We start from the raw sequence: 26,522 nt of genomic DNA on the forward strand, positions 1-26,522 counted from the left end.
CACACTGAGAATATTTAGTTAGAAATCGTTCTAGCACGGTTTTGGGCCAAAATGTTCATCAACGAAGACTAATTATGATCTTTAGTTCCGAATAAAATCTGGAAAGTGCTGAAGTTACGAGATAAGCCAATTGTGTCAAATCGTAGAACCCAGCACCCTCTTTTTGTGTTGGCAACATCACAACTTTAGTCGTGCTGTTTTCCGGTTCCTGTCTTCTGCTAGCAGAAACCTTGCAGAAACACAACAAATGCAACCAATCAAACAGCTGACTGCCTCCTGGTTGAATTAAGAAGTGAATTTAACATTGGTGCCCATTGCCCCGAAAGTTTGAACAAAACGTATTGTATTTTGTTTTCACCACTCTTGTTTCTCGAAAAATGTCGAGCCTCACTTATTGTGCCTCCATGTCGAGGAGGTTGGTTAAGAGTTCCTTTCCTGCCCTCAGAAGTGAGTGTTCTCAATATTTTAGTAAAAATTGCAGTAGATTATGTAACCTCTAAATCATGATTGTTTTCGGGATTTGTTCTTGATTGAGCCCGCTAGAGGCTGTTCGCAAGGTCCGATACCATTTCAACCTTTCTGTATCTTTTTTTGTTGTTGTCATTCATTTGCCATAGGTTCAGACATTCTAGAGGCTGTTTAATTTCCTTTTGCAGATTTCAACTTCCAATTCAACAAATGCTATTCGTCAGGCACTGGAAACTCACCTGACTCAAAGTCCGATGAATCATGCAAAGCAGCCAACCTTGCAAAAAAGTTGCGAGCAAAGACACCCATAGGTATGTTATAGTTTGCTTACAATTTCTCGTCAACGAGAAGACTTCGAGATGTATGAATGTTGTCTTTTAAACTACTGTTACATTTATTCTGGAGACAGTGTCAAGTCGAATACTTTAATATTGCCACATGTCCCTCTTTCCCCATTAAATGCATTTTGTCTTTCTTGCTTTCTTTCTTGCAGGGAAACTTGATGAGCTAGATGAAGGTAAGCACCCATTCCAAGAAAAGGAACCCTTGCCTCCATGGCCAAATAACACTAACCCTCACACTGGAGAGGTTGGTGGACCAAAGGGGCCTGAGCCTACACGATACGGGGACTGGGAGAGGAAAGGACGGGTGTCTGATTTCTGAGATACTTAATTACATTCATTTTGGTTGAATGATGTGATTTTTTAAGTTTCTTATTATTGAGCATAGAAGTCTCAGTTTTGTAGGACATTGTGATATGAGTGCATAATTATTAGTCTATAAATTAAGTAGGTCTCAAGTCCATAATGAATCAGCAGGCTAAGATTTAATTTTCTAACTTCAGATCTTCTTTTTTCTTTATGTATATCATTTGTTGATGTTAATTAGAAGTAGAATAATGCCTGGAAACTTGATGAAAACCAATGTTACCTTGTTGTCTAAAAGATTCAATTTATATGTACAGTAAGTAATAGTATATATTTAACAGTCTTGGAAAAGATAACTAAGTAAAAGTTATGAATGTGTTGACAACAAAGACTATAAACTTACAATTACCATGAGATCACACATTTTAAAAAATCAATAAACATAGATACACATGCTGTTGAAAATTACAGGAGTACTGAAATTTGGTTGAACAGGTACATTGTTTGAGATACATACAATTAATTAAGGAAATTTTAAAACAAAACTCAGTGTAACTTATCATGCAAAACAAATCTGCACTTACTGACAACATAAAGTAACAAATAATAGTTATGAGCTATAGTACAAACTATAAGGCACATACATAAAAACATATGTAATGGTTTACATACTATCATTAACCTTAAAACAAAACACAAAAAAAAAACTAAACATATACACTTGTAAGAGAGAAGCTAGCTTTGTACTTTCAGGTTTGGGGACTAGACAAATTCCTATAGCCACACGTATTGATGTGACTGACCCAGTGCATTTTCTGAAACAGACAGAAATCAAATATTGGATTAAACAACACAGTGATTGTTTAGACTCAAGTGGAACACAATTAAAACCAATGATAATTAATGGAATGAGGATGCTGTTAGTCAAGAGAAGCATTGTGATATTTGAGACTGAAAAAGGCGAATTAGAAGGAGCCCCAAACTAATGGAATAAGGATGGTGTTAATTATGAGAAGAATGATATCATGAAACTAATAGGATGTTGCTTCACACCTGGCAATTTGTACTACAATAATAAATATCAGGACACGCAGGGCATCTTAAGGTTGCAGTTTTGATGCACTGAATGCAAGTTGGAATTTCGACGTGGCCCAAATCATCATCAGACCCCACTGGATCCTCATTTGAGGGTTGAAGAACCTGCGAAGAAATTGTTAGTTAGCAAAGTAAAGCGTAAAATGACATCAGTCAAGGTTAAGAAATTGTTAGTTAGCAAAGTAAAGAGTAAAATGACACCCGTCAAGGTTATTACAGAACCTTTTGATCCTTTCAAGATTTACTTTCAAGATTACAAACTATGTGGCAAAATTTTAAATATCAATACTAATAAAAGTGGTTTGAAATGAACAGAACGGTTTCAGGGCCTTCATTTTCTTGTTCTCCTCGACTGCTGAAACTAGAGCACATACAGAATTACATACCCGGTGGGGGGAAGTGTATCCACTGTCCCTGGATGGTGTACGAAGCCTCTGGAGGAACAAAGAAATTGGTTTAAATACCACACTTCAAGAAAAGAGAGACTTTCAAAAGAAATTTGGTAATTACTTTGTTAAAAGTTGATTCAGTTGAAGTTGCTCCACTTCCTCCTGCTTGATTTCCATGGGGTAATGGCTCCACACCTTGAACTCGTGATCCAGCAGTCTTCATGGGACTATTCAAATCCATTTGATATTCTCGTTTTGTCCGGTGCATGTTGAAAAGTTTTGCTGCAAGGCTCACATTGCAACTGCAATTCCTGGTAAGCTCTAATTTAGACGAGCTGGTCACGGTCTGAAATAGGGTCTTCATGTCTTCTATGGAACTTTGAGGATCACTCAAGTCAGTTGTGGTACAAAGTCTCTTACGCAAAACACAGTACAAATCCTTCTCCTTGAAATGAGAAAGCAGATGCAAAAATGCATTTTCTGTTCTTTGATAGGACAAAGAAAATTTGGACCTAAAGTCATCCCGGAGACTCTGGAATTGCTCTTCCCGTAAGCTCCTAGTTTTCATTTTTTCAGCTTCATTGAACTGTTCAACGAATGTAACAATTGAGCTGTTGGCTAATTTTAAAGTGTCTTCTAGTGTCTCAATTGTATTCCTGATAGATGGCTGTAATTTGTTCCACAGCTCCTGAATTGGGAGATGAACATCAATTGGTGGTTGATCTTCTAGATCAATGAATTCGGCGATTGGTGGTGATAGTGGACAACCCACTCCCCCAACAACCTCAACATCTCCGGGATCTTCAGAAATATCCTCCAAAACAATTTCCTCGACATTGCCTGCATGCTCCTTATCTTCTTTCTTTGCGACTTCATTAACAGTTTGTTCAGCAGTAGCAGCAACTACTGTATCCCCACTTAGCTTGGGATCTGAAGCTGGTCGGTGCTGGCACTCTTTCTCTTGAGGTAGCATTGGGATTGCAGGCGAAACTTCTCTCCCAAGTGGTGGTGGTGTCGTAACTTGTCTTTCATGCTGAGAAGGAACAGAGGGAGGTGATGATGTTGGGTCGCCAATTGAAGGTCCAGAAGAGGGTGTCCTGGTCAAATGGGGCATTTCTTGCCTGTTAGCAGGGCTTATCTCATCTTGTGGCAATAAAAACGGCATCGGGGGTGAGGCCAGTAATGATTCTTGAGCAGTTAAGCAGGTTGATAAGGTCGTGTAATTAGCCGGCTGAGCGTAGACAATCTCCTTCTTCTTTTGGTTGTCCCGTTGGAGTCTTTTGAACATTTCCTCCACAGCCGATGGTGGGCTCTTTTCAGCTTCCGAAGTATCATCACCTGTTGCCCAATGGGCCATGCTCTCATTGGTCCAAGTGCTTCCGACAACTCTATCATCGTCATCACTATCACTCGAGTCATATGGATTAGAAAATCCCAAGACATTAGTTCTCTTTGCAGATGGCGACCTTGTTCTGCTTCTGGTCCTGCTCGCAATACCAGAACGTGGAGGAGATGGTGGTTCCGACGATAGATTGGAGCATCTACTTCTTGCAGATCTAGACCGTTTCGGGGGAGTCCAGTCACTTTCATCACTTCCCTTCCTGCTACGGCGCTTCGGTGTTAGTCTTGACCTAGCATTCTCTTCAGAATCAGGACGAGTCTTGGTCTTGGTGGTAGATTGTTTCTTCACTAACTCTGTTTCCTTGAGTTTTTTTGTTTTTGTCTTCTCCGGAGCACAACTGGTGCAAGTACGCTTTTGACGTCTTGCAGCCCTAACTTCTGCTGCCAAATCAACAGCAGTTTCCCCACTTAAAACATTCATAAGCTCATAGTCAGAGCCTGAACTTTTCGGCCTTCTGTTTTCGGGGTCTTGGGGACTCTCCTCAGAAGCACTGCAGCTCGGGGTGATATGGATTTTGGAGCCAGGGGCTGCAGGCTTTGGTGTGGAGCCTTGCTGCAACCAGGTGGTGGGTGACTTTTTAGTGCTCTTGGGAGTTTCTTGGGCATCTAACAGAGGATTAGGCAATTTTGAAGTTTTGGGTATTCTGAAGTTGGCATTAAATTTAGGAGGATTTAAAGCGGAGTTTCCATTGCTGGACTTCCCTAAATCTTCTTTGGGCTGTTTATCAGTTGAAGATGATATCTTGGATGAGGACGAGGACCTAGTTTTGCTGTCTCTTGTACTTGACGAAGCCTTCGAAGATTTTTTCTTGGCAGATTCTTCATGAGCAGGGGCTGACCTTTCTGGTGTCTTCGTGCGGTGCTTGGATGTTGATGAATGGGAGGATGATCTGGACTTCTTCGATTTACTCCTGGAACTTTTAGATGCATGCTTCTCGCTGCTGTCACTTCGATCAGCCGTGTCCTTCACTACATCACCAGATGATGAATTCGACGCCTTTGATGTACTTGCTTCAATGGATGACCGCTTGGACTTGACATGGGCACGATCGGAGTCTTGGATAGCGGAGTCCGCGTCCGATTGCCGCCGCCTGGGAGTGGAGGCTGCTTCTGACTGACCAGGCTTTGACCTCGAAGCAGAGCTTGACTGGGGAATTGCAGCTTCCATCTGAGGGGTCCGCACGGAAGCGCCTTGTGGAGGCTGGGGAAGAACAGCATCGGACGTGGGGGGCCTCGAAGTACTGCTACCAGGTGGAGGCTGAGGAATCTCAGCTTCCGACCGAGGACGCTTCGAAGTGCTTGATGGAGTGCTTGGCGCAGGCTGGGGAGCCTCAGCATCCGACCGCGGGCGCTTCGAAGTGCTTGGTGGAGTGCTTGGCGCAGGCTGGGGAACCTCAGCATCCGACCGCGGGCGCTTCGAAGTGCTTGGTGGAGTGCTTGGCGCAGGCTGGGGAACCTCAGCATCCGACCGCGGGCGCTTCGCAGTGCTTGGTGGAGTGCTCGGCGGAAGCTGAGGGATGTGAGAATCCAACCGAGGGGGCTTCGAAGAGGTGGGCTTGGGTGTCTGGTGCTTGGGTCTTCCTGGAGGAGCCTCCACGTGACTTCTGGAGCTCGCCGAGCTCGTCGCATCCATCCGAGGATCGCTCCTGGCAGCATCGGACCGCGAACTGGCTCTCAAAAACTCTGTACGCGGATCCGGCCGCGAACCAGCTTTCGGGGTGGCGACATCCGACTGCCGAGGTCTCGAGGCAACATCCGACCGGAAACCGGATCTGGCATCTTCCGTCCGCGAGCTTGGTTTGGCGGTGGCAACATGCGCTTGCTGTAGACTGGACGGCGCAGCCTCCGTCCGCGAGCTTGGCCTGGACGGGGCGGCTTCCGTCCGCGAACTAGGTCTGGCGGTGGCAACATGCGCTTGCTGTAGACTGGACGGCGCAGCTTCCGTCCGCGAACTAGGTCTGGCGGTGGCAACATGCGCTTGCTGTAGACTGGACGGCGCAGCTTCCGTCCGCGAGCTTGGTTTGGCGGTGGCAACATGCGCTTGCTGTAGACTGGACGGCGCAGCCTCCGTCCGCGAGCTTGGCCTGGACGGGGCGGCTTCCGTCCGCGAACTAGGTCTGGCGGTGGCCACATCCGCCTGCTGTAGCTTAGGGGTAGAAGGCGGCTTTTGGTCCCACCTGGACCGCTTCGGAGTCGTGGCACTGCCACGTGGGGGCGAGCTGGTCCTGTACCTGGTAACAAAAAAACAAATAACGAGATCAAATCATTGCCAGAATCTTGAAAAATCAATTAAGGTACACGAGAAAGGACTTACCTCGCTATTGCATTGGCACTCAAGTTTCTCAGCTGCTGTGCCGTCATGGCATTTTGTGAAGCTTCAGGCCTGAAACAAATAAATAAAATGTTTAAAGAGACTTCCAGTGAAGGCATGAGAGTTATCATAGCAATTCAGACAATTATAAGGTCTTTTTTTTTTTGAAATTAATTTTGGGCCGGGGGTTGGGTGGGAGCAGAATGGCGGCGGTGTTGAACCATTTTAAAAATTGTTTATAGAGTAAGTCAAGAACGCATAGTGACTACGGAACTGTGGCAGTCGATATCGTTTGAGTTTCCTCTAGTATGACTTAAATTAAATTCGCAGCGGGCGACTCCCGAGGGCCGTCGAGCGCACACCATAAACCCCAGTCGCCGCGTTTGCATCGGGAGTTCTACACCTGGTGGAAATGGGATGCGACATCTAAGTCAGTCTCTCCTAGTTTCAACCGTTTTAGAAAAAAACATTAAGCAGAGTCCCACTCTTTTAATTCGCCTTTCTGCGTTTTCCATTCCCAAGATTCCCACGGCGCGTTCGCGTCTTCACTATCGCAGCATGCCTCGAACGTACCCCAGAATTCCGTTCTTTCATACGGAAAAAGAGGGGGGGGGGGTCGTTTTGAGCTCAAATGTGGGCGGAGTAGCCTGAAAATTACCTATACACAGGCAAATTGCCTTCTTTTTTAAGGGTGGAGGGACCTGGCCGCATGGCCGCTGTGAGAGCAGGCGCTTCTCATTCACAACGCTTTCCCCGAATCTTAAAACAATAGTTTCAGACAGCGCGGCAGGCATGGCCTTGCATCGCAGCACCCTGGCAGGCGGTCGCAGCCTCGCTTGCAGTGGACGGCTGCTTGTCATTCCCCGCAGTGCGGCCGTCGGTCTATCCATCTCTCTCGCACCTGTGCGGAACGGCCCAGTGAGTGCGAGAGAGAGGGGGACGCCCCGCGGAATCGCTCTGCAGGCACGCCGCTGCTGCTGCAATCCCTCGGCCGGCAGGGACCCAGGACCGTCCTGCCGCTGGCACCAAATATTGGGGCGACCTGCACTGTTAGTCTGGGGCCCCAATTTTTCGGTGCCAGCTGACAGGCCGGCCGTGAGAAGCCCCTTGAGGGTTCACTTTGCGCTTCGCCCGAGGCTCAGTTGACCGACGTGCAGCGCGCTGCTCCAAGGAAGTCGATAGGACCGCTTATCTCGCAGGGGGTGAGAGTGAGCATGCAGCCAGGCGGCGTCCCCTACACTGCATCCAGCGCTTTCGTCACTGCCTCTCTCGCACTCACGCGGCGTCCCGTAGGGGTGCGAGAGAGACACAACGGCGGAGCGCTGTTCGCGGAATCAGCTCTCGGCGCCCTTTTCCCGAGTCGGGAAAGTACAAACAACCTTGCTTGCGGGTCGCTTGCGGATCCCCGAAACTAAAAATAACCTAGAGCAGAGCGGCGCCCGGACTGACGACGGCGACGGCGTTCCCCACGGCCACGGGGGCAATGCCACGCAGTGCGACGCAGCGCCGTGCACGCAGGGAAGGCGAAGTAGGGCGTGTTTCTGGCGTTGCGCAGTCCACTCGAAAACCAAACGCTGCGTTTCGGCGCCCCGAAACGGCAAGCACCCCTACGTTCCTCGGCGAGGCGCATCGCTGTCGCGCTGCCGCCACCGGTTGGCCTCGCGGAAGGCTTTGTGAAGCTTTGCGGCCACCCAGTCAGCACAAGCCGGTAGGAAAGATGTGACTTGGCGTTGACGCGAAGACTTCCACTGCAAGTCGGCGAGCTAGCTCACCACAAAACGGGCACCCTCTTCTCAATGCCAAAATGTCGCCTCATTCGGTCCGATATCCCCACGTCTGCTGCACGCAATAATTTTGGCATTCAAAACAAAGCACCCATTTTCTGCCGAGCTGAACCTGCAACTTGGTTTGTATTGTTCGGGCGTGTGGGAGGCTGAAATGCCAATATAACTAATTGAATTGAAACTTCAACTACGGTTATTTCCTTGCGGGGGTCGGTGGGGTGAGGGCTCGTTCGGAAAATGGGGAGGGAATTCCCAGGTTTTTGCAGTGCAACATTTCAACCACTGCACGTTCCACATTCGACGACATGGCGCGACGCATCGAGTAATTTCTCGTTTCCAATGGACAATTTGGCGACCGCTTGACCGCTCCTTGGGGTAGACACGACGTGTCCAGACGTACTAACGTGGCCAGATCGTTAAGTGTGTCATTGGGAGAAATAAATTATACACAGGGACGGCCGATCCCACGGAGTTCATAGACCTGGCGAGGGCACAGACCAGGAAGGGTTTACAGGCGGTGGAAAGGGGCGGAGGGAAACACAGGTGCAGTCGGCCGCGGTCAGCGCGCACGACAGCCAGCACACTGATTCCGAGGGTCGTTTGCGTCGCTCTCTCTCGCACCTACATGGGACGACCCACGAGTGAGAGAGAGACAGACTCACGAGGCGTCGCGTGTAGGTGCGAGAGAGACAGGGCGACGGAAAACCCCTTGGGAGTCAGTTTGCAGTGCCGCATGCCATGGCATCGGGCTACGACTCGAGTCGGGGCCGTCAGCGAACGCGCTGGGACCAACCCCCGGGCGGAGCTTACAGTCGCAAAGCTTTCCGCGGGGCACTACAAAAATTCGAAATTGCTGAAGGGTTACATCTACGGGCACTCATCCACTCTACACTTGAATTCACTACGGAAGGGAGGGGTTGCATCTATGAGCACTTCTCTCTACGGTTGTCTTGCACAGCGGCGGCAGCAGCGGCCGACGCCAGCGGCCGGGGCGGCAGGCAGTCGACACGGTGCTGGGGACGCGGCGTCAGCGGACAGCCGAGGAGAACGCCGAGGCGGCCGGAGGGAATGCCACAAAGGCGCCGCGCGGGGGAAACTTACGATTCCGAGTCCGGCATCTTCCTTTTAACTCCCTGCTGGTCCTGCCGGACTTGCTCGTCCTGCTGGACTTGCTGGTCCTGCTGGACTTGCTGGTCCTGCTGAACCTGCTCGCCCTGCTGAACCTGCTGGCCCTGTTGGACTTGCTGGTCCTGCTGGACTTGCTGGTCCTGCTGAACTTGATCGTCCTGCTGGCCCTGCTGACCGTCTTCAGCGGGGGGCGGCCTCGGCGGGAGGGTAGGTGGCCGTCGGACGGGGGAACGCTCGTGCACACGGCGGGGCTGGCGGCGCTGGCGGGGCCGGCGGGGCGCGTGGGGTCCAGCCAACGGCGGCCGCCACACGCCGGGGTAGAGTCCCGGGGGCGGCGAGAGGCGTCCGGGGTGCGGCAGGAGTCCAGGGTGCGGCGGGTACGCCCGGTACGCCCCGGGGTGAGGTAGGAGCGCGGGGTGCCGCGGCGCGTACAACTCGCGGTACTCGTAGAACGGGAAGGGCAGGGGGAGCAGGCCGTTGCCGACAGGGCGTAGAGGCGGGCGTAGAGGCGGGCGTAGAGGCGGGCGGAGCGCGATCCCCGGAGGCGGGCTGAGACGCAGCGAGCGCAGGTCGGGCGGCTTGCTCTTCGGGGCGGCGACTGGCGGCGGGGTCGCGGTCTCCACGGGCACGGCCGGCACGGGCACCAAGACGCTGTGGTTGACCTTGGACGCCATGGCGGCGCACCCCACAGCAGCGGCACGCAGAGGGACTCGGAGAGCGACTTCGAGGACCGGCGAGGCGCGTAAGGGCAGCTGACTGCGGCCTTCCGCACCACGGACCGACGCGAGACTGACGTCGACGTCGGCGGACTCCGGGAAGGCCTGCGGGCGCCGGCTGGTCGCGAGGACGCGCAGAGACCCCTAGTGGCGGTGCGCGGCGGCGCAGGAGAGTCACGGCGGCCTCTGATTGGAGGCGATAGAGAACGAGGGCGGCGCCGGCCAACCAGCCGCCTCCGAACCACCAACCCCCTGCCTGCCCGGCCCCCGCGCCCCGCACTACCCCGCACCCTGCAGGACACCCCACCCTCCCACGCACCCACCCTTTATCACCAATGGCCGCGGCTCCGAGCTTCAGCGCATCGGACGCGCCCCAGAAAGACTTCTGCCAAACTTCTTATCAAGCATGTTTCTTGGCTACGGTATTGCGGCTACTGAGACCCGATTAAAAAAGTTTGAAATTATCTTTGGCCTAGCGAGAAAATAATTTGCAACTTCTTGAGTACGCGCTACGTATTGCCCACAATACAAACGGTCTCCAGGGAATTTTTTTGGCGGCCACAGCGCGCAACAAGCTTCTCAAATTTTCCGCGCCAGCCAGCGCGGTTTACATAAGAAGGGGGTGCCCCAGGTAAGTGGAATTAGCAGTGTAAGCCGCTTAGTCGGAACCGACGTGTTTACGCGTCGGTCCCCCTCACCCTGGATGCGCTGGTGACCCCGCTGCCCCAACACCTGCATCGTCTGCTTGGCTTCCCTTGCCGGGCCGTCCGTCCTGGCGCCAGCGTAGCCAGGCCTCCGGACCTTGACTGCTAATAAGGCTGAAAACCGTGGGCCGGCCGGCCGCCTGCGAACCTCAGTTGCTGCCACGGCGTGCGCCGCTGTCCCGAGGCCGGCCTTATCGTGCCCGCGGCCACGCCCTGCCACGCCCTGCCACGCCCTGCCACGCCCCGGTCCGCGACCTAAGCGTTACGGAACGGGCTGCCCTCTCCGGGCGTCACCAGGTACTAGAACGTGTTCGCGGTGGTCGAGCAGAGCGCGAGCAGGGGCGGCGCACTGCTCGGTCCGAAGGCTTCGCAGGGACTGGCCGTTCCGACCGGCGTACCGCGTTTAAATACACTGTAATTCGCCCACACACCAGCGCACTTCGCGACAAGCGGCGGCGCGCACGGCCTTCGAGGGCCCACGACGCCGAATCTTCCACGGAGTACGCGGCGCAGGATTGGGGCGCAAAGTGGCCTCTGTTCCCGGAAGGGAAAGGAGGACAGCTTTCCGCGAGGCCTTACCGGCTTTTACAGCCTTTCCCGGAGGCGGGGCCGAGATTTGGCTGCCGCGGCCCCGCCGCATGCAGCCGCCAGGGCCTCCAGCTACTCTATACTCTATAATACCAGAAAACGAAGAGCCCTGGGTTCTCGCGGTCGAGGGCTACCTGCAATGCTATCCAAGACGGCAGATGCCATAAACCGCGTTTGGGGACGCGCGGTTTCCATGGCGACGACGCCACGCGGCCACGCGGGTGCCCACATTCTCAACAATCGCTGGGACCCCACCCCACCCACCCTTAACTCGGGAAAGAGAGAGCATTCAGACAAAGAATCACCTGCAGCGCTCCGTGGCTAAAGGAGTAGTAACTGGCGCTTCCACCTGCCACGGCCGTACTGACGCTACGGCGGGTCCACTAGAAGAAGGGAAAGACTGCCGGCGGGGCTCCTGCCGCGGCGCTTCTTGGTGCCAGTGCTGCTCTTGCTGTGGGAAAGACGGGTCCCGGTACTCCTGGCTGGGATCATTATCCTGGAGCTGAAAGCAAATCCAATCTATTCAACATCTACCCTCCAGAATAAAAACTAAAGCAACCCTAATGACGATCGGGGCCGGCCTTCGAACCCAGGAGGGAAGTCACTCGTGCGTCTAAGTCCTGCGTTCGAAAACCAGCCCCATGTCAAATGGTGCGAACTTCGTTACCCACGTCTACCTGCACGGGAGTCACATGCCGCTGGGACCATTCTTGCTGCTGCTGCTGCCGCCTGCTAGGCGCGAACTGGCGCGGGTCCCTGGAGGGGTTGGGGTAGGCGACGTACTCGCCCTGGTACCCGTTGCCATTTGGCGGCCAAGAATATTGCTGGGGTTGCTGGTTAGGTTGATACTTGGTTGATGGTGCAGGTTGATAGTGTTGTTGATGTTGTTCCTGGGACTGTTGTTGTTGTTGCTGTGGCGGCCAATTTGGAGTGAAATGCTGTGACGGCGGGTGTGCTGAGGGTGCTGGCTGTGACGACCAGCCCTGCTGCGGTCCCTGCTGCCAGCCTTGCCAGCCCTGCTGCTGCGGCGGCGTTGGCGGCGTGCAGTCTGCCTGCTGGCGACCGCCTTGGTAGTGGTGCCACGTCACAGGGGTGCTGTAGTAATTGTTGTTGTTGTTGTTCTGGTAGTTGTTGTTGGGAGGGCGGTAGCCGTTGTAGGCGCGAGGCTGCTGGGGCTGCGGAGCCGGCACCGGCTGCGGCGTCCAGTACATGTTGTTGTTGTTGTTGGCCCAGGGCCTGTCATCGCGGTCACAGGGGCCGCCCATCTCGCCGTTCTGGAAGCGCGACGAGTTGCCAAAAAGCTGTCTAGGAGCGACGGTGTGGCGCCCTCCACGCCGCATCTTGTGAACCTGGAACAGAGAGAAGTCACTCATTTCGGACCCAAAACGGTACGAACGCAGAGTGCGAGGCGAGCGCTCGCTCGCTCTCTCACACACTCCCTCGACACACACACTCGCACCGCAGATGAGGGGTCGTACCCAAGCTACGTGACCGATTTTAGGCCACTTTTTGACCCCCTCCCCCTCAGTGACCAGGATAACCTACAGTTCCCATGTAATTAAGACAGGGCGTAGTGGCTCGACTCCCCCCTTCCCCCAAAATTGTTACGTAGTATGGGTACGGCCCCTAGGGTAAACGCGCCTCCAGCCGCGCGGTGCACCAACGCCTTGGCGGACTGCAAATTGACGGGCCAGCCGTCCGAAGGCACGTTTCGTCGTCTCTCTCGCTCGCACTCACAGGGCGGCCCTGATGCGTGCGATTCCCCCCCCTTTTTTTTGGGACTCGGCGGCGCTCACGTATGCAAGGGCATCGGTCACGGCTTGCTGGCGAGGCGACCGCCCCCGCAGGACGGCTCATAACCTAAAACAGCCCTCCAAAAAACAAACAAACACGCGGTCGGACCGGACAGGTTCACGACGCGTCAAGCACTCACACGACGGATTGGCTCCGGATGTGCTAGTCGGTAGTCTGCGGTGGGATTTCAGGCAAGATACCACAAGCGAGAGCTGCTCGAACAACAGCTCGGGGCAAGTCCGAACCTTTTGTCACACTGGGCATGGACACACTATTTCAGCCGACCCGAGAGGAAGAACTAGGCACAAGGCATGACGAGCGGGCTCCATCCGGTCGGGTCACAGCGATCACACGTTTGTCCAGCCGGCCACGCAATCCGGAAAAACAAACCGTCGAACTGTTCAACCGGCGGGGGCAACAATGCTGGTTGGTAGCCACGAAAGCCACAGCCGCGCACAGAACGGCGCAACAATCACAACAAAAAGCTGTCTTGGGCGTCTCGGCAGGCCGCGGCGCGGCGAGCCCTTCCACGTGCGGGGCGACGCGGGCCATCAAGAGACAGGCCGTCGCTTCCAACCACAAACTAACAAACACACTCACACAGAGCCAGACGAGCGATCCAAAACAGCAGCTGGATCGCTGCCAAGGAAACAAGGCCAAGGGCGTAATGGTTCGTAGGAACGCCCCAGCTGGCCAGCCAGACGGGCGCGAGCCGCGCGAGTCGTCCTGCCTCGGCTAGGTTATGGTGGCTGGACGCGGTTTTACCTGTGTGTGCCCGAAACGCTGTCCTGGCCGTAGGCTCGTTGCATCCTCGGGAATGAAACTAGTCCTGAACCTAGTCGCTGGGGCAGAAATGAACTGCACTCTAGGTCCTCTCGGTCCGAACTGGCTGGACTCACGGAACGCGGCTCTAGAGCGGAGAACAGACGAAGGCGCGGGCCGAGAAGAACTGAGACAAACTGGCGGCGGGGCGCGGCGGGGAAGGGGACGAGGAAGGAGGAGGAGGAGGCTGTTGCAGTTCCGGCGCGGCGGCGCGGCCGTCCGCCGTGGTCCGCCGCGCCGCTACCGCCGCTCCCTCTGTTGGCGCTAGGCGGCGCGTCGGCGGTGGAGAAGAGAGAGGGAAGGGAAGGGCGCGGGCTGGAATCTCCTGGTGGTGGGGACGGGAGCGGCCGCTGTCGCTGTCCGCTCTCGGCTCGCGGGAAAGCAGGAGCAGGGAAGGGAAGGGAAAGGGCGCGAATGCGCGCGAAGCTCCTCTCTCTCGCACTCATCCCGGAAACACGCAAAATAGAAAGAGGGAGGAAGACAGACAGACAGACGGACGGTGCCGCCCAAATCTGGAGGCCGGCCGCGGGCACGCGCGGCACGCAACACTTTGTCTCTGGTCCGCCAAGGCTGCTGCGCGGTGCCACAAAGTACAGGGCAACAAAGTAACGCGATGCGGCGATACTTTAGCGATTTCTCATGGCGGCAGCGCGGCAGCCAGCACAGCAGAAGTGCAAACTGTCTTGACTCTCTTGACCTTCTTGACCTTGACACGCGCCAGGGGGAGGGGAGGGGGCGTTGGGGGCTTCCTGATGAAGCGTCGCTGCGCGGGCGTCTCGCCTTGCGCTCGTCGCGCGCCTGGGCCTGGGCCCCGCGAGGGGCAGGGCGTTGCAGGGAAACGGCCCCGGCCGCGCCGTCGGGCCGTCCACCGCTGCTGGACACGGCGGAGGCAATCTCGGGCGGGTCGAAGGTCGAAGGGTGGCTTGTTTGCGCCCTCTGTTTGGCCGTCGGCAGCCGTCGGCGAGATGGCGGTCGAGCACGGCGCCGTGCCTCACTTCGGCGGCCGCGCCCAGCACGCCCAGCACGCCGCCGCCGTGCTCTCGTGCTCCACGGAGTCCAGCGCGCCCAGCACGCCCAGCACGCCGCCATGGCCGACGAGAGGACGGCGCTGCTGCCGACCACGTCCAAGGACGCCGTCAAGGACGGGCCCCCGTCCGAGGGGGACACGAGCTCGGGGTACTCCAGCATCCCGCGGGTCGAGAGTTCCTGCCAGCGCAGCGCCGACAACGGGTAGGTCCTGGGGGTGGGGGTTCTTCTTTGACAGGTCCTTCCGGCCCTTCTTGCCGCCCTTGTTTACCAGTGCATCGTACCGAGAACTCGCCATCTGCGCACACGCGGCTGCATCTCGGTCTCGTTCGAGGCGCCGGACGCGCGGCCGCCCACACGGGAAGTCCCCCGCGGAGTGCGAGCGGGACAGCGCAGGGCCGAACCTTGGTCCATGGGTCCGTGGTCGTCCGGTCCGTGGGTCCGCGGTCCGAGCCGAGGCAGTCCTTGTGGCGGTGTGGGAGTCCTTCGGTTGGCGGCGCGCCGCCGCCGTCTCTGAGACGGAGGCTGAATGCGTCCGTTTATATAGCGGCTCGCGGGCCGCGGATCGCTCGCCCCCTCCACCGCCACCGCGGGGCGCGGCTCGCCGTGCTCGCGCCTCCAGACGTCGCCATCTTATCTGCTGTCCGGCAACAAAACCGGTTTCGCGCACCACCTGGCCAGAAGGCCACTGCCGCCGCTGCAGGCTGATTGCGGACCGCGTTTGAGTCGCTCCGCCTCTCACTCTCGACGCGACGACTCCGAGAGTGCGAGAGAGACGGATGGCTCTGCTGTCCGCTTTGCCACGCTTTGCTGCGCTTTGCTGTGAACAGTGCTGGGGCGCTGTCCGCGAGTGGGCGGCCCCGTCGAGCTGTGTCTCTCCCTGAAAGACAGCTGCAGGGCCCAGACCGCCGCCAGCTAATTAAGTGAATTTCAAGTGGGGATTTGCATATAAAGCTGGACACAACACAGAAGGGGCCCTGCGCTCTCGCACCTGTCACCGGTATCGTCACTTTATGGCCTCGGGTCAAAAAGCAGAGGACCCCAAGTCGTAAAAGGCGGAATGCCGAGGACACAGTCGCGCGACGTATCAAATTTGGGGGAATCTGATAGGGGCCTCGGTACAACGAGAAAAGGACCGAACTGGAGGGGTTCTAAGCCCAGCGAGAATCAAGTATACATACTGCATTCAGATTGTTTTGAAGAGATGGGGGCCTCATGGCAGGGCGACGACGACTGGTCGGATGGGCACTGGGTGGGCACTGGGTGGGCACTGGGTGGGCACTGGGTGGGCACTGGGTGGGCACTGGGTGGGCCACTGGGTGGGCACTGAATGGACACTAGGTGGGCATTGGGTGGACAACTGCAACGGAGATGATTTCCCCTTCCAATTATTTCCAATCGGCATGGTGGTGGTAGCCGTCGCAAAATAACGCAGGAGTGGGAGGTGCTGGAACGCGAGCGAACTGTGGAAAGGCAAGTGGTGGAGGCAGGAAGTGGGGGCTCCGTGTGGGTGCCCGACGGTGCGTGGGGGCCCGTGTGGGTGTCCGACGGTGCGCGGGGGGCTCCGTTGAGGTGACCAGCGGTGCATGGGGGCTCCGTTGGGGTGACCACCTGTGACACTTTCCAACAGTGTACCTCACGGACGGCACGATGCAAACACACTGGCTGAGATTGCCTTTCTCACCCGCGAATGAATGTAAGAGGACTCGGTTGTTTTTCCCGGCCGGCCGAGTGATAACCGGTCGCCAGGACGACGCTGTAAGGCCTGTAAGGCGAGCGCGGATGCCGGCGGATGCGTCACCAGGGGGCCCAGGGGGTGGGCAGGGCAAGGCGTCCGTCACTCTGAAAAAAATTGTCAAAAATTGTTCAGGGCTCCTGCACGGATCACCCGTGCTACCACTTATGCATAACAACGCCTACGCGTTAGACTACCAAACTCGCATCCCCGCCGCCCGTTGCGACACCCTAATGGACGCCAATTTCTCTCACTCCAGTAGCGTGGAGGCAGTAAAATTCTCCATCCACACAGACAGCCCCAACTCGTGGTGCTGGCTATAGTCGGACCTCCATAACACCACCGCTCCCGCTTTCGCCCCCAATGCTTACTTATTAGGGGTCACCAGCCTGGCCACGGCGGCCACGTCCATCGCCAGTCCCCGCGCCGCCCTGCTCCCACACACGCCGACGGCCGCCTCGCCGTCCACTGTCTCCGTCTCACCAAACGCGCGCCCTTTATAAAGCGCGCCAAGTCGCTGCGTTTGCTCTGTTTCCGCCCTTTGAACCGCTGCACTGTTGCATCGCGGCTTGATAGCGGCGCTTGGATCTCGCAACGGGGGGCAAGGCCTCATGACCTGCACACGGATTCCGAGAGTCGTCGCCCTGTCTCTCGCGCACTCATAGGGAACGCCCCGAGTGCGAGAGAGTCAGGGAGACAACAACGACCTCGAAATGTGGGGCGCGGGGGCAGGGGGTGCGGCACCTCCGCCCCGGCGGATGATAACGCAGATGCCGTGCAACGCACCCAAGGCTCACCTCATTATCAAGCGGGCTAAATTCAACTAGCCGATAGCGACCTCGAATCAAAACCCGACCAGTCAGGACAAATAAATAGCCTCTGTTCTCTTTCGACAGGTTCCGCAGACGCGAGTACGCCCGGCTGCGGCGCATCGTGCTGGTGGTGGTCGGCGTGGCGACGCTCTTGATGGCGGCGGGGCTGCTCGTGGACCTGCTGGTGCCGGCGTCCGCGGCGTCCGCGCCCGGCCCCCCGCTGCCGCCGTCCACCGTCTTCCACCCCGTGCCGTGACGTCCCACGAGCCGCCGCTGCGCCGCCGCGTCGCCCGCCCGCCCGATACGTCTGTGATCTCATAGTATTAAGGAAGTTCTTTGACCGTCGTTGGAATATAACATTTTAATAAAATTTCGTAAGGATGCAGTATGAGTACCCTAATGCCGAATTCCGAATGCCCCTTGCATTTTTACTAAATCAATTCTGCCCAAAACGGCAGTAAAAATGGGCCCTGGCGGACCCGTTTTACATGGGCTCTTATGGGAGGACGGGTGCAGTGCAACTGTTCCATTCACATTGCTCGCTCAGAAAATGTAAAATTAAGTCAAAAAACTGATATGTTGTTCACTAATGTCTACAGAACACGTAGTATTACTGCAATCCAGTTTTTACTAAAAGGAAAAGGAGCACTACGTTCTGAAAGTTGGAAAATCGCGTCCCGTGCCGAGCGCTTGGGCGGGAGGAGCAGCAGATGTGACAACGTCGGGTGGCCCGCGCTGGCCCGCGCGGGGCCGCGCAGCCCCGGACCCGGCAGGCTCCCTCGCCTACTCAGCAGGGCTGCGGGGGCTGCCACTCCAACCGGCGTGTGGCGTTGCCGCTGTGCACTACCGCAGCAAGGCTAGTTTTCTGAATATTTCGGAATAAAAAGACGTCGAGTAGACACGATCAGAAGGTGCAGTTGCACTATGAGCACTAATCTGCGCAAATCTATCATGGTTAGAAGTGCCAAAGAACACTGTTCCCTTCAAAACCTGTGCGGCGCATTTCAATGACAGCGGTTGGTATGGCTAATGCTTCCTTATGGAGCCCCCCTCGCCCCGCAACACCCCCGCAGACGGTCAAAGAACTTCCTTAAAGCCGACTCGACTCCGGAGCGTCTTCTTAACCCCTCCCCTTTTCCTTCAAGAATTGCTATCAACTGGCCGATTGCTGTCAACCCAACCAGTGTGGGTGGGGGCCTCGAAACCGTCACCTGCAGGCCGATTCCGGCCAGCGGTTCGTCGCTCTGTTTCTCTCGCACTCGGGACGCCTTGAGGGCGAGAAAGAGAAGCAGGAATCGGTCTGCTGCTTGGTTCGGGCTGAACTCACGTTGGCTGACCACTCGTGGCGGTGGCGGTGGCGCTGGTCGTCGCGGTGGTCGTCACGGCGGCGGTCGTTGTTCCTCGTGGTCTTGGTCCGCCAGTCCCTCTCCGCGGTCCTCCGCGGCGACCACCGGCCGTCGTCGCGGCTCGCTCGGCGTCCTCGCGCTGGTGCCGGCGGCATGGCGGTGGCTGCGCACGCGTTGGCTGCAGTCCACCAGCGCCGCGAGACTAGACTGAACCGGCACGGCACCCGAACCCGACAACCCGACAACCCGACACGCAGATGCGCCCCGGCCGCCGGCGTCCCGCTCAGTCGCCAACACCTGCCTCGACTCCGCCGAACCAATTTTCAGATACATCAGCGTTTCCCCCTTCCCGTGCAGTCCACGCCTCGGGCAGCCTCGGGGCCCAGAGGGAATGCCCAGTCCGCGCCGCGCGAGCCGAGCGCAGCGCGGGGTAGCGACGCCGCGTTGGGCCCGCGGTGCCGCACGCTGGGTGGCCTACCCTGCGCGGCGCCGGTGCCGCGCGCGCGAAGTATCGCCGCCGTACGCTGGGTGGCCTGCCCGCCAGGGGCCGCTGCGCTGCTGTCGCGGGGTAGCGCCGCCCTCCGCGGCCGGGTGGGTTGCCTGCTGGCACGGCGCAAGGCGCGGTGGCGGTACGAAAGCGCCGCAGGCCGGCAGCATCAGCGGAGACGAGGCGAAGATGACGAAGAAGAGGAGAAAGGCAAGGCGTTGTCGGGATTGCTATCAGTCGGCGTGAAGCCGTGACGCTTTGAGTTTTGGGCTCGGACGGGCGGACAGGCCGACAGGCCACAGGGCCGGGATAGGGAGAGGCCGCCACAGCCACTGTCCGCGGCCATCCCATCCCCACTTCGTGAAGCAGAGCCGGCCGCGGGGCGCGGGGCCATGGCGGGGCCACGGCGGGGCGGCGCGGAACTGGCGGAGTGAGCGTGGCGTGGAGTGGAGTGGAGCCGCGCAGCCCCAGTCACCAAGGAGGTCCCGCGCCGCGCAGCCGCTCCGCTGCAGCCGCACGATCGAAGCTTCGGGAGGTTGGCGTAGTTGGCGCAGGCCGAACTGCACGCCAATAGTCCCAAGCCGAGAGGGAACCGAGAGGGAACCGAGAGGGAACCGAGAGGGAAGTCGAAGTGCCGCGAGTGCGCGCAAGTTCGATTCCCCGTTGCCGCGCGCGAGTGCATACCCACCTGGATTAAAGTGCTTCAAGAGAGTGCGGAGCCGTGCCTTGATCGCCCCTATGCCAGCGACGCCAGCGAGGACGTGCTCCAGACACACCGGACTGTAGCTGCACTGTAGCGCACCAGCGCCATGGCGGTGCCGGCAGTGAACACCGGTGTGCTCTTGCTGCTGGCCCTGCAGGCCGCCTCCACCGTGCAGATCACCGCCCAGGATGCCGCCAGCGCCGCCAGCGCCTCCAGCCGGCCAGGTGAGGACGCTAGGGCGGCGCAGACAGCCCGACAGGCAGACAGGCGGACAGACGGGCATGCAGAAATAAAAAACACCAACAGAAATCATACACACAGGCAAGCAGAAAGCCGACAAACAGACAGACAGACAGACGGACGGGCAGGCAGACACGGGTTGAATCGATCGTCTTCAGGACATTGCCTCTGAGGCGAGCGAGGTGGGAAGCGGTTTGGGGTGGGGCCGCGGGGGCCGCGGGGGCTGCGGGGGCCATCGCGGAGGCAGCGAATGGGGAGCAATAAGGAACCATGCAGTGCGTGCATGTGTGTGCGTGTGTGTATGTGTGTGTTTACTTCTCACGGCCATCGTTGTCGCGGAGTTCAGACCCCCTCCCCTCCCTTTCCCTTATCACCGTCGACCTCTTCGCTGAACTCTTCCACGCTTCCCACACACCCTGCTGCACTGCGGTGTGACAGTGTGTGTCTGTGTGTGTGGATGTGTGTGGATGTGAGTCTTTGAGTGTGCATGTGAGTGTGTGTGTGTGTGTGTGTGTGACAAACACAAAAAAAGCGCGAATCGAAAAGGCCCCGCGCGTGGGGTTGGGGTAAACTTTGAATTGAGACAGTTGGTGGGTATTTCAAACTCTTTCATCCTTCTTTCCATGGGGGCTCCCTATAGAGGGCTGGTCGACTTTAGCTTATCGCCGTGGGAGTCACGTACGCTACACAAACCGGGCAACACGTGTGTGTATGTGTGTGTGTGTGTGTGAGTGTACGTGTTCGGATGACATCTTCGCGTCCCGTCTGCCGCATGTGCGGCCAGGCCAGGCGGCACACCATAAAACGATATTATTTTTAACAAAAACGACACCAAGCGCGACTATCGCGTCGTTTGGGAGGATTTTTCCGGCCGCGTCGGTCACCCCTCGCGGCGGAGCGGCGGAGCGGCGGAGCAGCGGAGCACACAGGGCACACAGCTTTCAGCACGACGAGGGAAGGCCCAGTTGTCACTGCTCCGTGGTGATTTGTTTTGTTTTGTCTTTGCCGGGTACGCCCCGGTCTGGCGTCATGTTGGCTCGGTGCAGCTGAGGAGACAGTGCGCCAAATGGCAAATCCGCTCACGGGGCGTGTCCACCGCGTTGCACCGCGCTGTCCAGGACGCACTCCTTGGAGTCGTAGTCATTCGCTGAGGCCAGCGTCGGGCCGGCTGGCCGCGGCTGCGCGGCCAGACAGTCCGTGGGTGCTTAGCTGCTTAGCTGTGGTGTTGGTCCAGCTGGGTCGGGTCGGGGCTAAGTCGCGGCGAGCTGTCGTGTAGCGCGCTTGTACAGCCGCGGCACGCTCGCGGGGTGGCTCAGAACAGGCGCCTCTCTGTCTCTCTCGCACGCGCGGGGCGCTGTGCTCAGGCTAGACGGAGAGAGAGACAGCGCCGTTCGCAGCCAGGCCCCACCAGGCTGCAGTCGTGGCGGCAGCTTTCCTTCCGCGAGCTGCAAGCGCTGCTCGTTGCGTCGGGCGTGTTCGCGTTTTCCACTCGCCGGCTGGGAGTGACCGGAGTGACCGGAGTGACCGGGCTGGAACGCGTTGCTTTCGAACGCCGCCGCGGCGCGGCAAGGCAGGCCAGGCAGGCAAGGCGGGCCCAGGCCTCCCCAGGCCTCCGGGCCGCGGCGTGCGTGGGAGAGACGCGACCGCGGACGCGACCCAGGGCGTGTTCCTCGCTTCCAGTGTGCTTCCAGCGTGCATGGCCATCTTCCGGGTCGCCGGGAATCGGATCACTTGCAAGCACTCGGCTCAGTTATGCACTCGCTCGGCAGCTGCTAAAGAGTAATTTCCCCACCACTGTAAATAATTTTCTCACTATGGAATAATTTCCGCACGATTGAATAATTTTCCAACCGCCGAATAATTTCTCCAGGTGGAGCGAGTACAGTCACGTCAGGAAAACGCGCCATAAGGGGCGTGACGGCCACAACCTTGAATCCCCCCCTTTTTTCAAGTTCGGGGCCCCTGCGTCCCTGCGACGTCAGCGGCGTCCAGGGCGCGCGGCCCCCTGGAGAACTGCACGCTGGAGAGCCCCGCACGCCAAAACAAGTCCCCCTCCCTGGAAACTTCCACGGTCGCATTTCAGGCGTGGGGCGTGGTGGCGGCGGCGGGCTGGTGCGGTGCAGCGCGGCGTCTCCGGCCCGGCTCGGCTCGGCTCGGCCCGGCTCGGCTCGGCTCGGCCCGGCTCGGCTCCAGAAGAAAGGGTTCGGCAGTTCGCCACGATGACGCCTTCCTCTCGTCTGCCCGCCACCACGGCCACCACCTGATGCACCGGCACGCCGCCACGCCGCCACGCCGCCACGCCCGGCAGGTTCGTCGACACGCTGCGATTCAATTGGAAGGGGAAAGGAACAAGAAGAAGAATAAAAAGAGGCAAGCTGGACCCGGCCGAACGACTTTTGCATTCTGCCGCCAGCGAAAACAATGTTCCGCCAATCGAAAAGTTGTTTTTTCCGACGCAAAAAACTGATCAGTTTCCTCTGCGCGAGGATGGGGATGGACTCCTAAAGTTTATTGACCCAACGCGCAGAGCATGGAGTGAGATTCGGGCCTTGGCGAGTATCTGTCCGTCTGTAGGCTGATTCCGAGAGTCGTTTTCGTCGCTCTGTCCCTCTCCCAACTGTAGGAGACGTCCCGTGAGTGCGGGAGAGACAGAGCGACGAAAACGACTCTCGGAATCAGTCTGCTGTTGTGTGAACGTGCTTCCGCACGGCGGCATCTCACGCCCGGATCGTCGCGCACGCCGTGCTCGCCCTGCTAGTGTAGTCCGCGACCCAGCTTCGCTCGCTTCGCTCAGCTTCCCGCGCGTGGGATTGAGGTCCGGACGGGATTTGTGGGAGCCCCTCCGGCTGGCTGGCTGGCTGGCTAGACCACAAGACGGGACTAGGGCAAGTGCATGGTGATGGTGGTGGGACGACCGCAAAAGCAGAGCAGTGTCCCATCAAGCTGCTGTGCGGCCGATCCCCGCGGCCTGCCGGCCTGCCGGCCTGCCCGCCCAGTGCTTCCAGGACGCGGCCTGCCTCCAGGCCTGCCTCCGGGTGCGTCCTGTTTCCAGGACGTTCCAGACGGATCTCTGCCGGAGTCCCCGGGCGGCAGAGAGGCACTGAAAAGCGGTCCGGTTATCAGCGCGGATCGCGGTTTGATGCCTATCAAAGCACAGCGAACTTGGAGGTCTGCCTCCAGGCCCCTAGGCGAACTGCCCTGCGCGAGAAGCTTCGGGCAGCGGTTCTGCCCATGAGATCTGTCTCATGTCGGGCAGGAAGACCCGGCCCCACCACACGCACACACCCACACATACACACCTGTGTGCGTTCCACACACGCACACACACGCACACTCACTCACTAGGTGCGATGGCCTTGACAAGTGCACGCACTGCCGACGCCCCGTCGTGTCTTTTGTCAGCAAGGTACACACACACACACTCACGGTCACAGCGTTTTACTTCCTTTTTTTCGTTTTCATCTCATTCCAGCATTCTGCTGTTTGTGTCATGTTATTTTTATCTCGAGCCGCGATGCATAAGTTCCAAGAAAGTCAACGTGTTCCACACACAGGCTCACACGCTCACACACACACACACACACACACACACACACACACACACACACACGCACACACACACACACACACCGAAAAAGGTAAACACCGTTCCGAATTTGCTGCGCGGCAGTGTAGCAACGAGGTGCCTCCTCATCGCTCATGTCTGCCGCCAGCATGGCCAGCATGGCGAGCATGGCCGCCGGGCTGGCTCGACTTGAACTTGAACTTGGGCCACGCCCCAGGCAGGCAGGCAGTATCCAGCAGCCAGGCAGCCAGCCAGGCAGCCAGCCCGCCGCCTGGCCGGCCAGCCGGGCCGAGCCGCGGAGGGATCAGACAGGCGTTCCAGAGCGTAGTTCGGCGGTTTGGCGGGCCGTTGAGCCGCTTCCTGGACATGCTAGGCGGCCAAGCGGCGAACCGATCGGCCTTGTACGGCTATAATTAAATGGCGCGTTGGTGCCCGCGGATGACCCGACGCCGCGAAGCGCGAAGCGTGGCGGCGCTCCGGAAAAACGGATCCACGCGTCGCGACGCGTCGTCACCCTAAAAGTCCGGCCGGCCGTTCGTTTTACTGCCGTTGGAACCGGAAAGGCCACCAAATCGGAAGGCCCTAAATCTTTATCCCGGCGGGATAGGCGCGAGTCTGCGAGGCGGGCAAGGCGGGAATTTGAGAACAGCTTGCGGTTGGTTTTCATGCCGCTTTTTTCCGTACGTACCGCAACAGCTCCCATTTATGTAATCCGGCAAGCCGAAGCCAGTCAAAGGAAGGCAAAGCCTCTAGCAGCCTGTTTTTCTCAGTGCCTGCGCATGAACTCAGAGGCGCGCCGTTCCAGGAGGAATGCCAGTGCTGTACGGAAAAAAGAAATCAAAATTCGTGTTCTAAAGTTGTCAGGACTGTACAATCGACAATCAAACCCTGAGAGTTGGCAACGTTTCGACCTCGAGAGCCAAATTTGGCGGCAGCTGGTCTAAGAGTGCTTAAATGACGGGGACCTGAATGCTGCTATTATTGTCGCCGTCTTATCAAGAGCACACACACACGCACACGGTCGCGGTCTCCAGGCCGAGGCGGAACAAACCCGCACGTCCGGCGGTGGCCGGCCCCGGCCCGGCCGGTCCCAGCGACAATGCGCGCGTGTCTTTGGACGGGCGTTGTTGATGCCGAGAACGAAGGGAACGGAGGGAATGAAACTGCGGCTGTGCGGTTTCGCTGCTTCGCTGGCGTGACGGGGCAACGAGGAAACTAGTTGGCCAGGAGCATGCAAATAGCAGAGGACCGCGGGAACGGCTGCGGAGCGCCGCGGCGCCGAGCGGCGCCCGGCACGTGGCTTTTCCCGCCATTTCTGGACCGGCAACCTAACCCAATCTAACGCTACCCTGCATTTACCCGGCATTTGCCGCGCCTCGCGCTGCTTGTCGACGTGTTTGAAGTTACCTCATGCTCCGCTCACACGGCTCCGGCCCCACTTCCTTCAGCTGACCGGCCCCTTATCACGGCAGGCGGAGAGTACTGCCGATCGGTGCACTTTTGGCGCCCGTCTGGGAGGGGCCGACACAGGAGCATTGCGCTAGACTCGACGATAGAGCTCAATTTCACCATTCTTTTTTATTTTTTAGTATTTTGCGACGCAGGCCAAAAGTGTGGTCGAGCCCCCGGACCTTCCGAGGGCGTCCGCCTGTTTTCGAGCTCTCGATCCCCGCCACCTGTTTTTGTTTACAAACGGCCGCCTGTTGTTCCTGTCCAGCCACCATGCTTGCCGGTTAGAAAATGCAAATGAATGGGAATCTGCTTTCGTGCTCACGGCGCGAGCAAGCGCGCAAGCGAGCAAACGAACCGGCGGCGGCGAGCTGTTGTCGATAAATAGAAGAGAAATCGAACCATTATTGACCGTGAAGCAGGAGATGGCCGCTCAGTCGATGCGATCGTGCCTCAATCAGAGAGAGAAGGACGACGACCTGAAACCGCCTCCACTTTTATACGGCCGGAGAGAGACAGAGAGACACGGGGAAAGCGGCGGCGTCACGACCCCGGGGTGTGTTCCAAAGTCCGTGCATCACGGTGCATCCTGATGCCGGTGCGTTGCTAAATAACGTCAACGGACACCCTTTTCATCGGTAGGTTAAAGGTTGGATGCGGTCGTACAAGTGCGACCATCAAACTGACCTCCCAAATGCATAGGCCCTCCCCTTTTTTTTAGAAGGGTGGGTCAAATAAAAACAAAACACGAAGGCGTGGTGTGTCCGCCGGGGATGTCGCCGGGTCTCCCCCTCAACATCCCCCTCGCCTTACCCCCACTGAAAAAAAAGTCTAGTTAAAAGTACCAGACGGTTCCTAGTTAAACGAGCACCGGTAATAATAACTAAAAACCTTGTATTTTTCACTAGATTTTCAGTTATATCTACTAGCATGGGTATGGTAACTTTTACCAGACGTCTAGTTAATATTCCTGGTAAATTTAACTATACTGCTTAGTAATTGTCCTCAAATTTAAAATTGCAAGAGACTAAATTTTAACAATGCGTCTTGAATCCCTTCGGTTCCCTGCAATCTCCAAAGCACCGTTTAGTAGCCGGAAATGCCACTCCTTTAGCTGCCTTAGATGAGCGGCAAAACGATGCGCAGAGCCACCGGGCGGGGACACTCGGCTCTCCCATGTGGCGTGATAGCGCAGTGGTAACGAGCTTGGCTCGTAAGCGGAAGATGGGTGGTTCGATCCCGGTTAGAAGCAAACTGGAAAATAATCCTTCTCAGCTTTACGACCTCCCAGCGAACATGTGGGGGCGTAGAG

At 57.4% G+C, this 26,522-nt stretch overlaps 2 protein-coding genes across 8 annotated transcripts; one reads left to right on the forward strand and one right to left on the reverse strand.

The window, feature by feature from the left end:
* Window positions 1–213: 213 nt before the first annotated feature.
* LOC117644270 (succinate dehydrogenase assembly factor 4, mitochondrial-like) lies at window positions 214–1,822 on the forward strand. The gene is made up of 3 exons (XM_034383572.1): window positions 214–447; window positions 657–779; window positions 962–1,822. Exons 1-3 carry the CDS (start codon window positions 378–380, stop codon window positions 1,129–1,131), a joined length of 363 nt encoding a protein of 120 aa, XP_034239463.1. The 5' UTR covers window positions 214–377; the 3' UTR covers window positions 1,132–1,822.
* Window positions 1,276–17,070, reverse strand: LOC117644264 (serine/arginine repetitive matrix protein 2-like). 7 transcript variants are annotated; one of them, XM_034383558.1, is made up of 9 exons: window positions 16,980–17,028; window positions 16,558–16,715; window positions 11,903–12,580; window positions 11,537–11,733; window positions 6,315–6,383; window positions 2,721–6,231; window positions 2,597–2,644; window positions 2,169–2,315; window positions 1,276–1,930 (listed from the first exon to the last, which is right to left on the reverse strand). In XM_034383558.1, exons 3-9 carry the CDS (start codon window positions 12,569–12,571, stop codon window positions 1,865–1,867), a joined length of 4,707 nt encoding a protein of 1,568 aa, XP_034239449.1. In that variant the 5' UTR covers window positions 12,572–12,580; window positions 16,558–16,715; window positions 16,980–17,028; the 3' UTR covers window positions 1,276–1,864. The 7 variants fall into 7 exon arrangements, with proteins under 7 accessions (XP_034239449.1, XP_034239447.1, XP_034239450.1 ...); XM_034383556.1 differs by lacking the exons at window positions 16,558–16,715; window positions 16,980–17,028 and adding an exon at window positions 16,055–16,147 and having other exon boundaries at window positions 2,721–5,843; window positions 5,877–6,231; XM_034383559.1 differs by lacking the exon at window positions 16,558–16,715 and having other exon boundaries at window positions 16,980–17,070.
* Between the last annotated feature and the right edge of the window lie 9,452 nt (window positions 17,071–26,522).

The sequence above is a fragment of the Thrips palmi genome, unplaced genomic scaffold (assembly GCF_012932325.1).
Source record: "Thrips palmi isolate BJ-2018 unplaced genomic scaffold, TpBJ-2018v1 HiC_scaffold_18, whole genome shotgun sequence".
In the NCBI taxonomy this organism is placed as follows: Eukaryota; Metazoa; Arthropoda; class Insecta; order Thysanoptera; family Thripidae; genus Thrips; species Thrips palmi.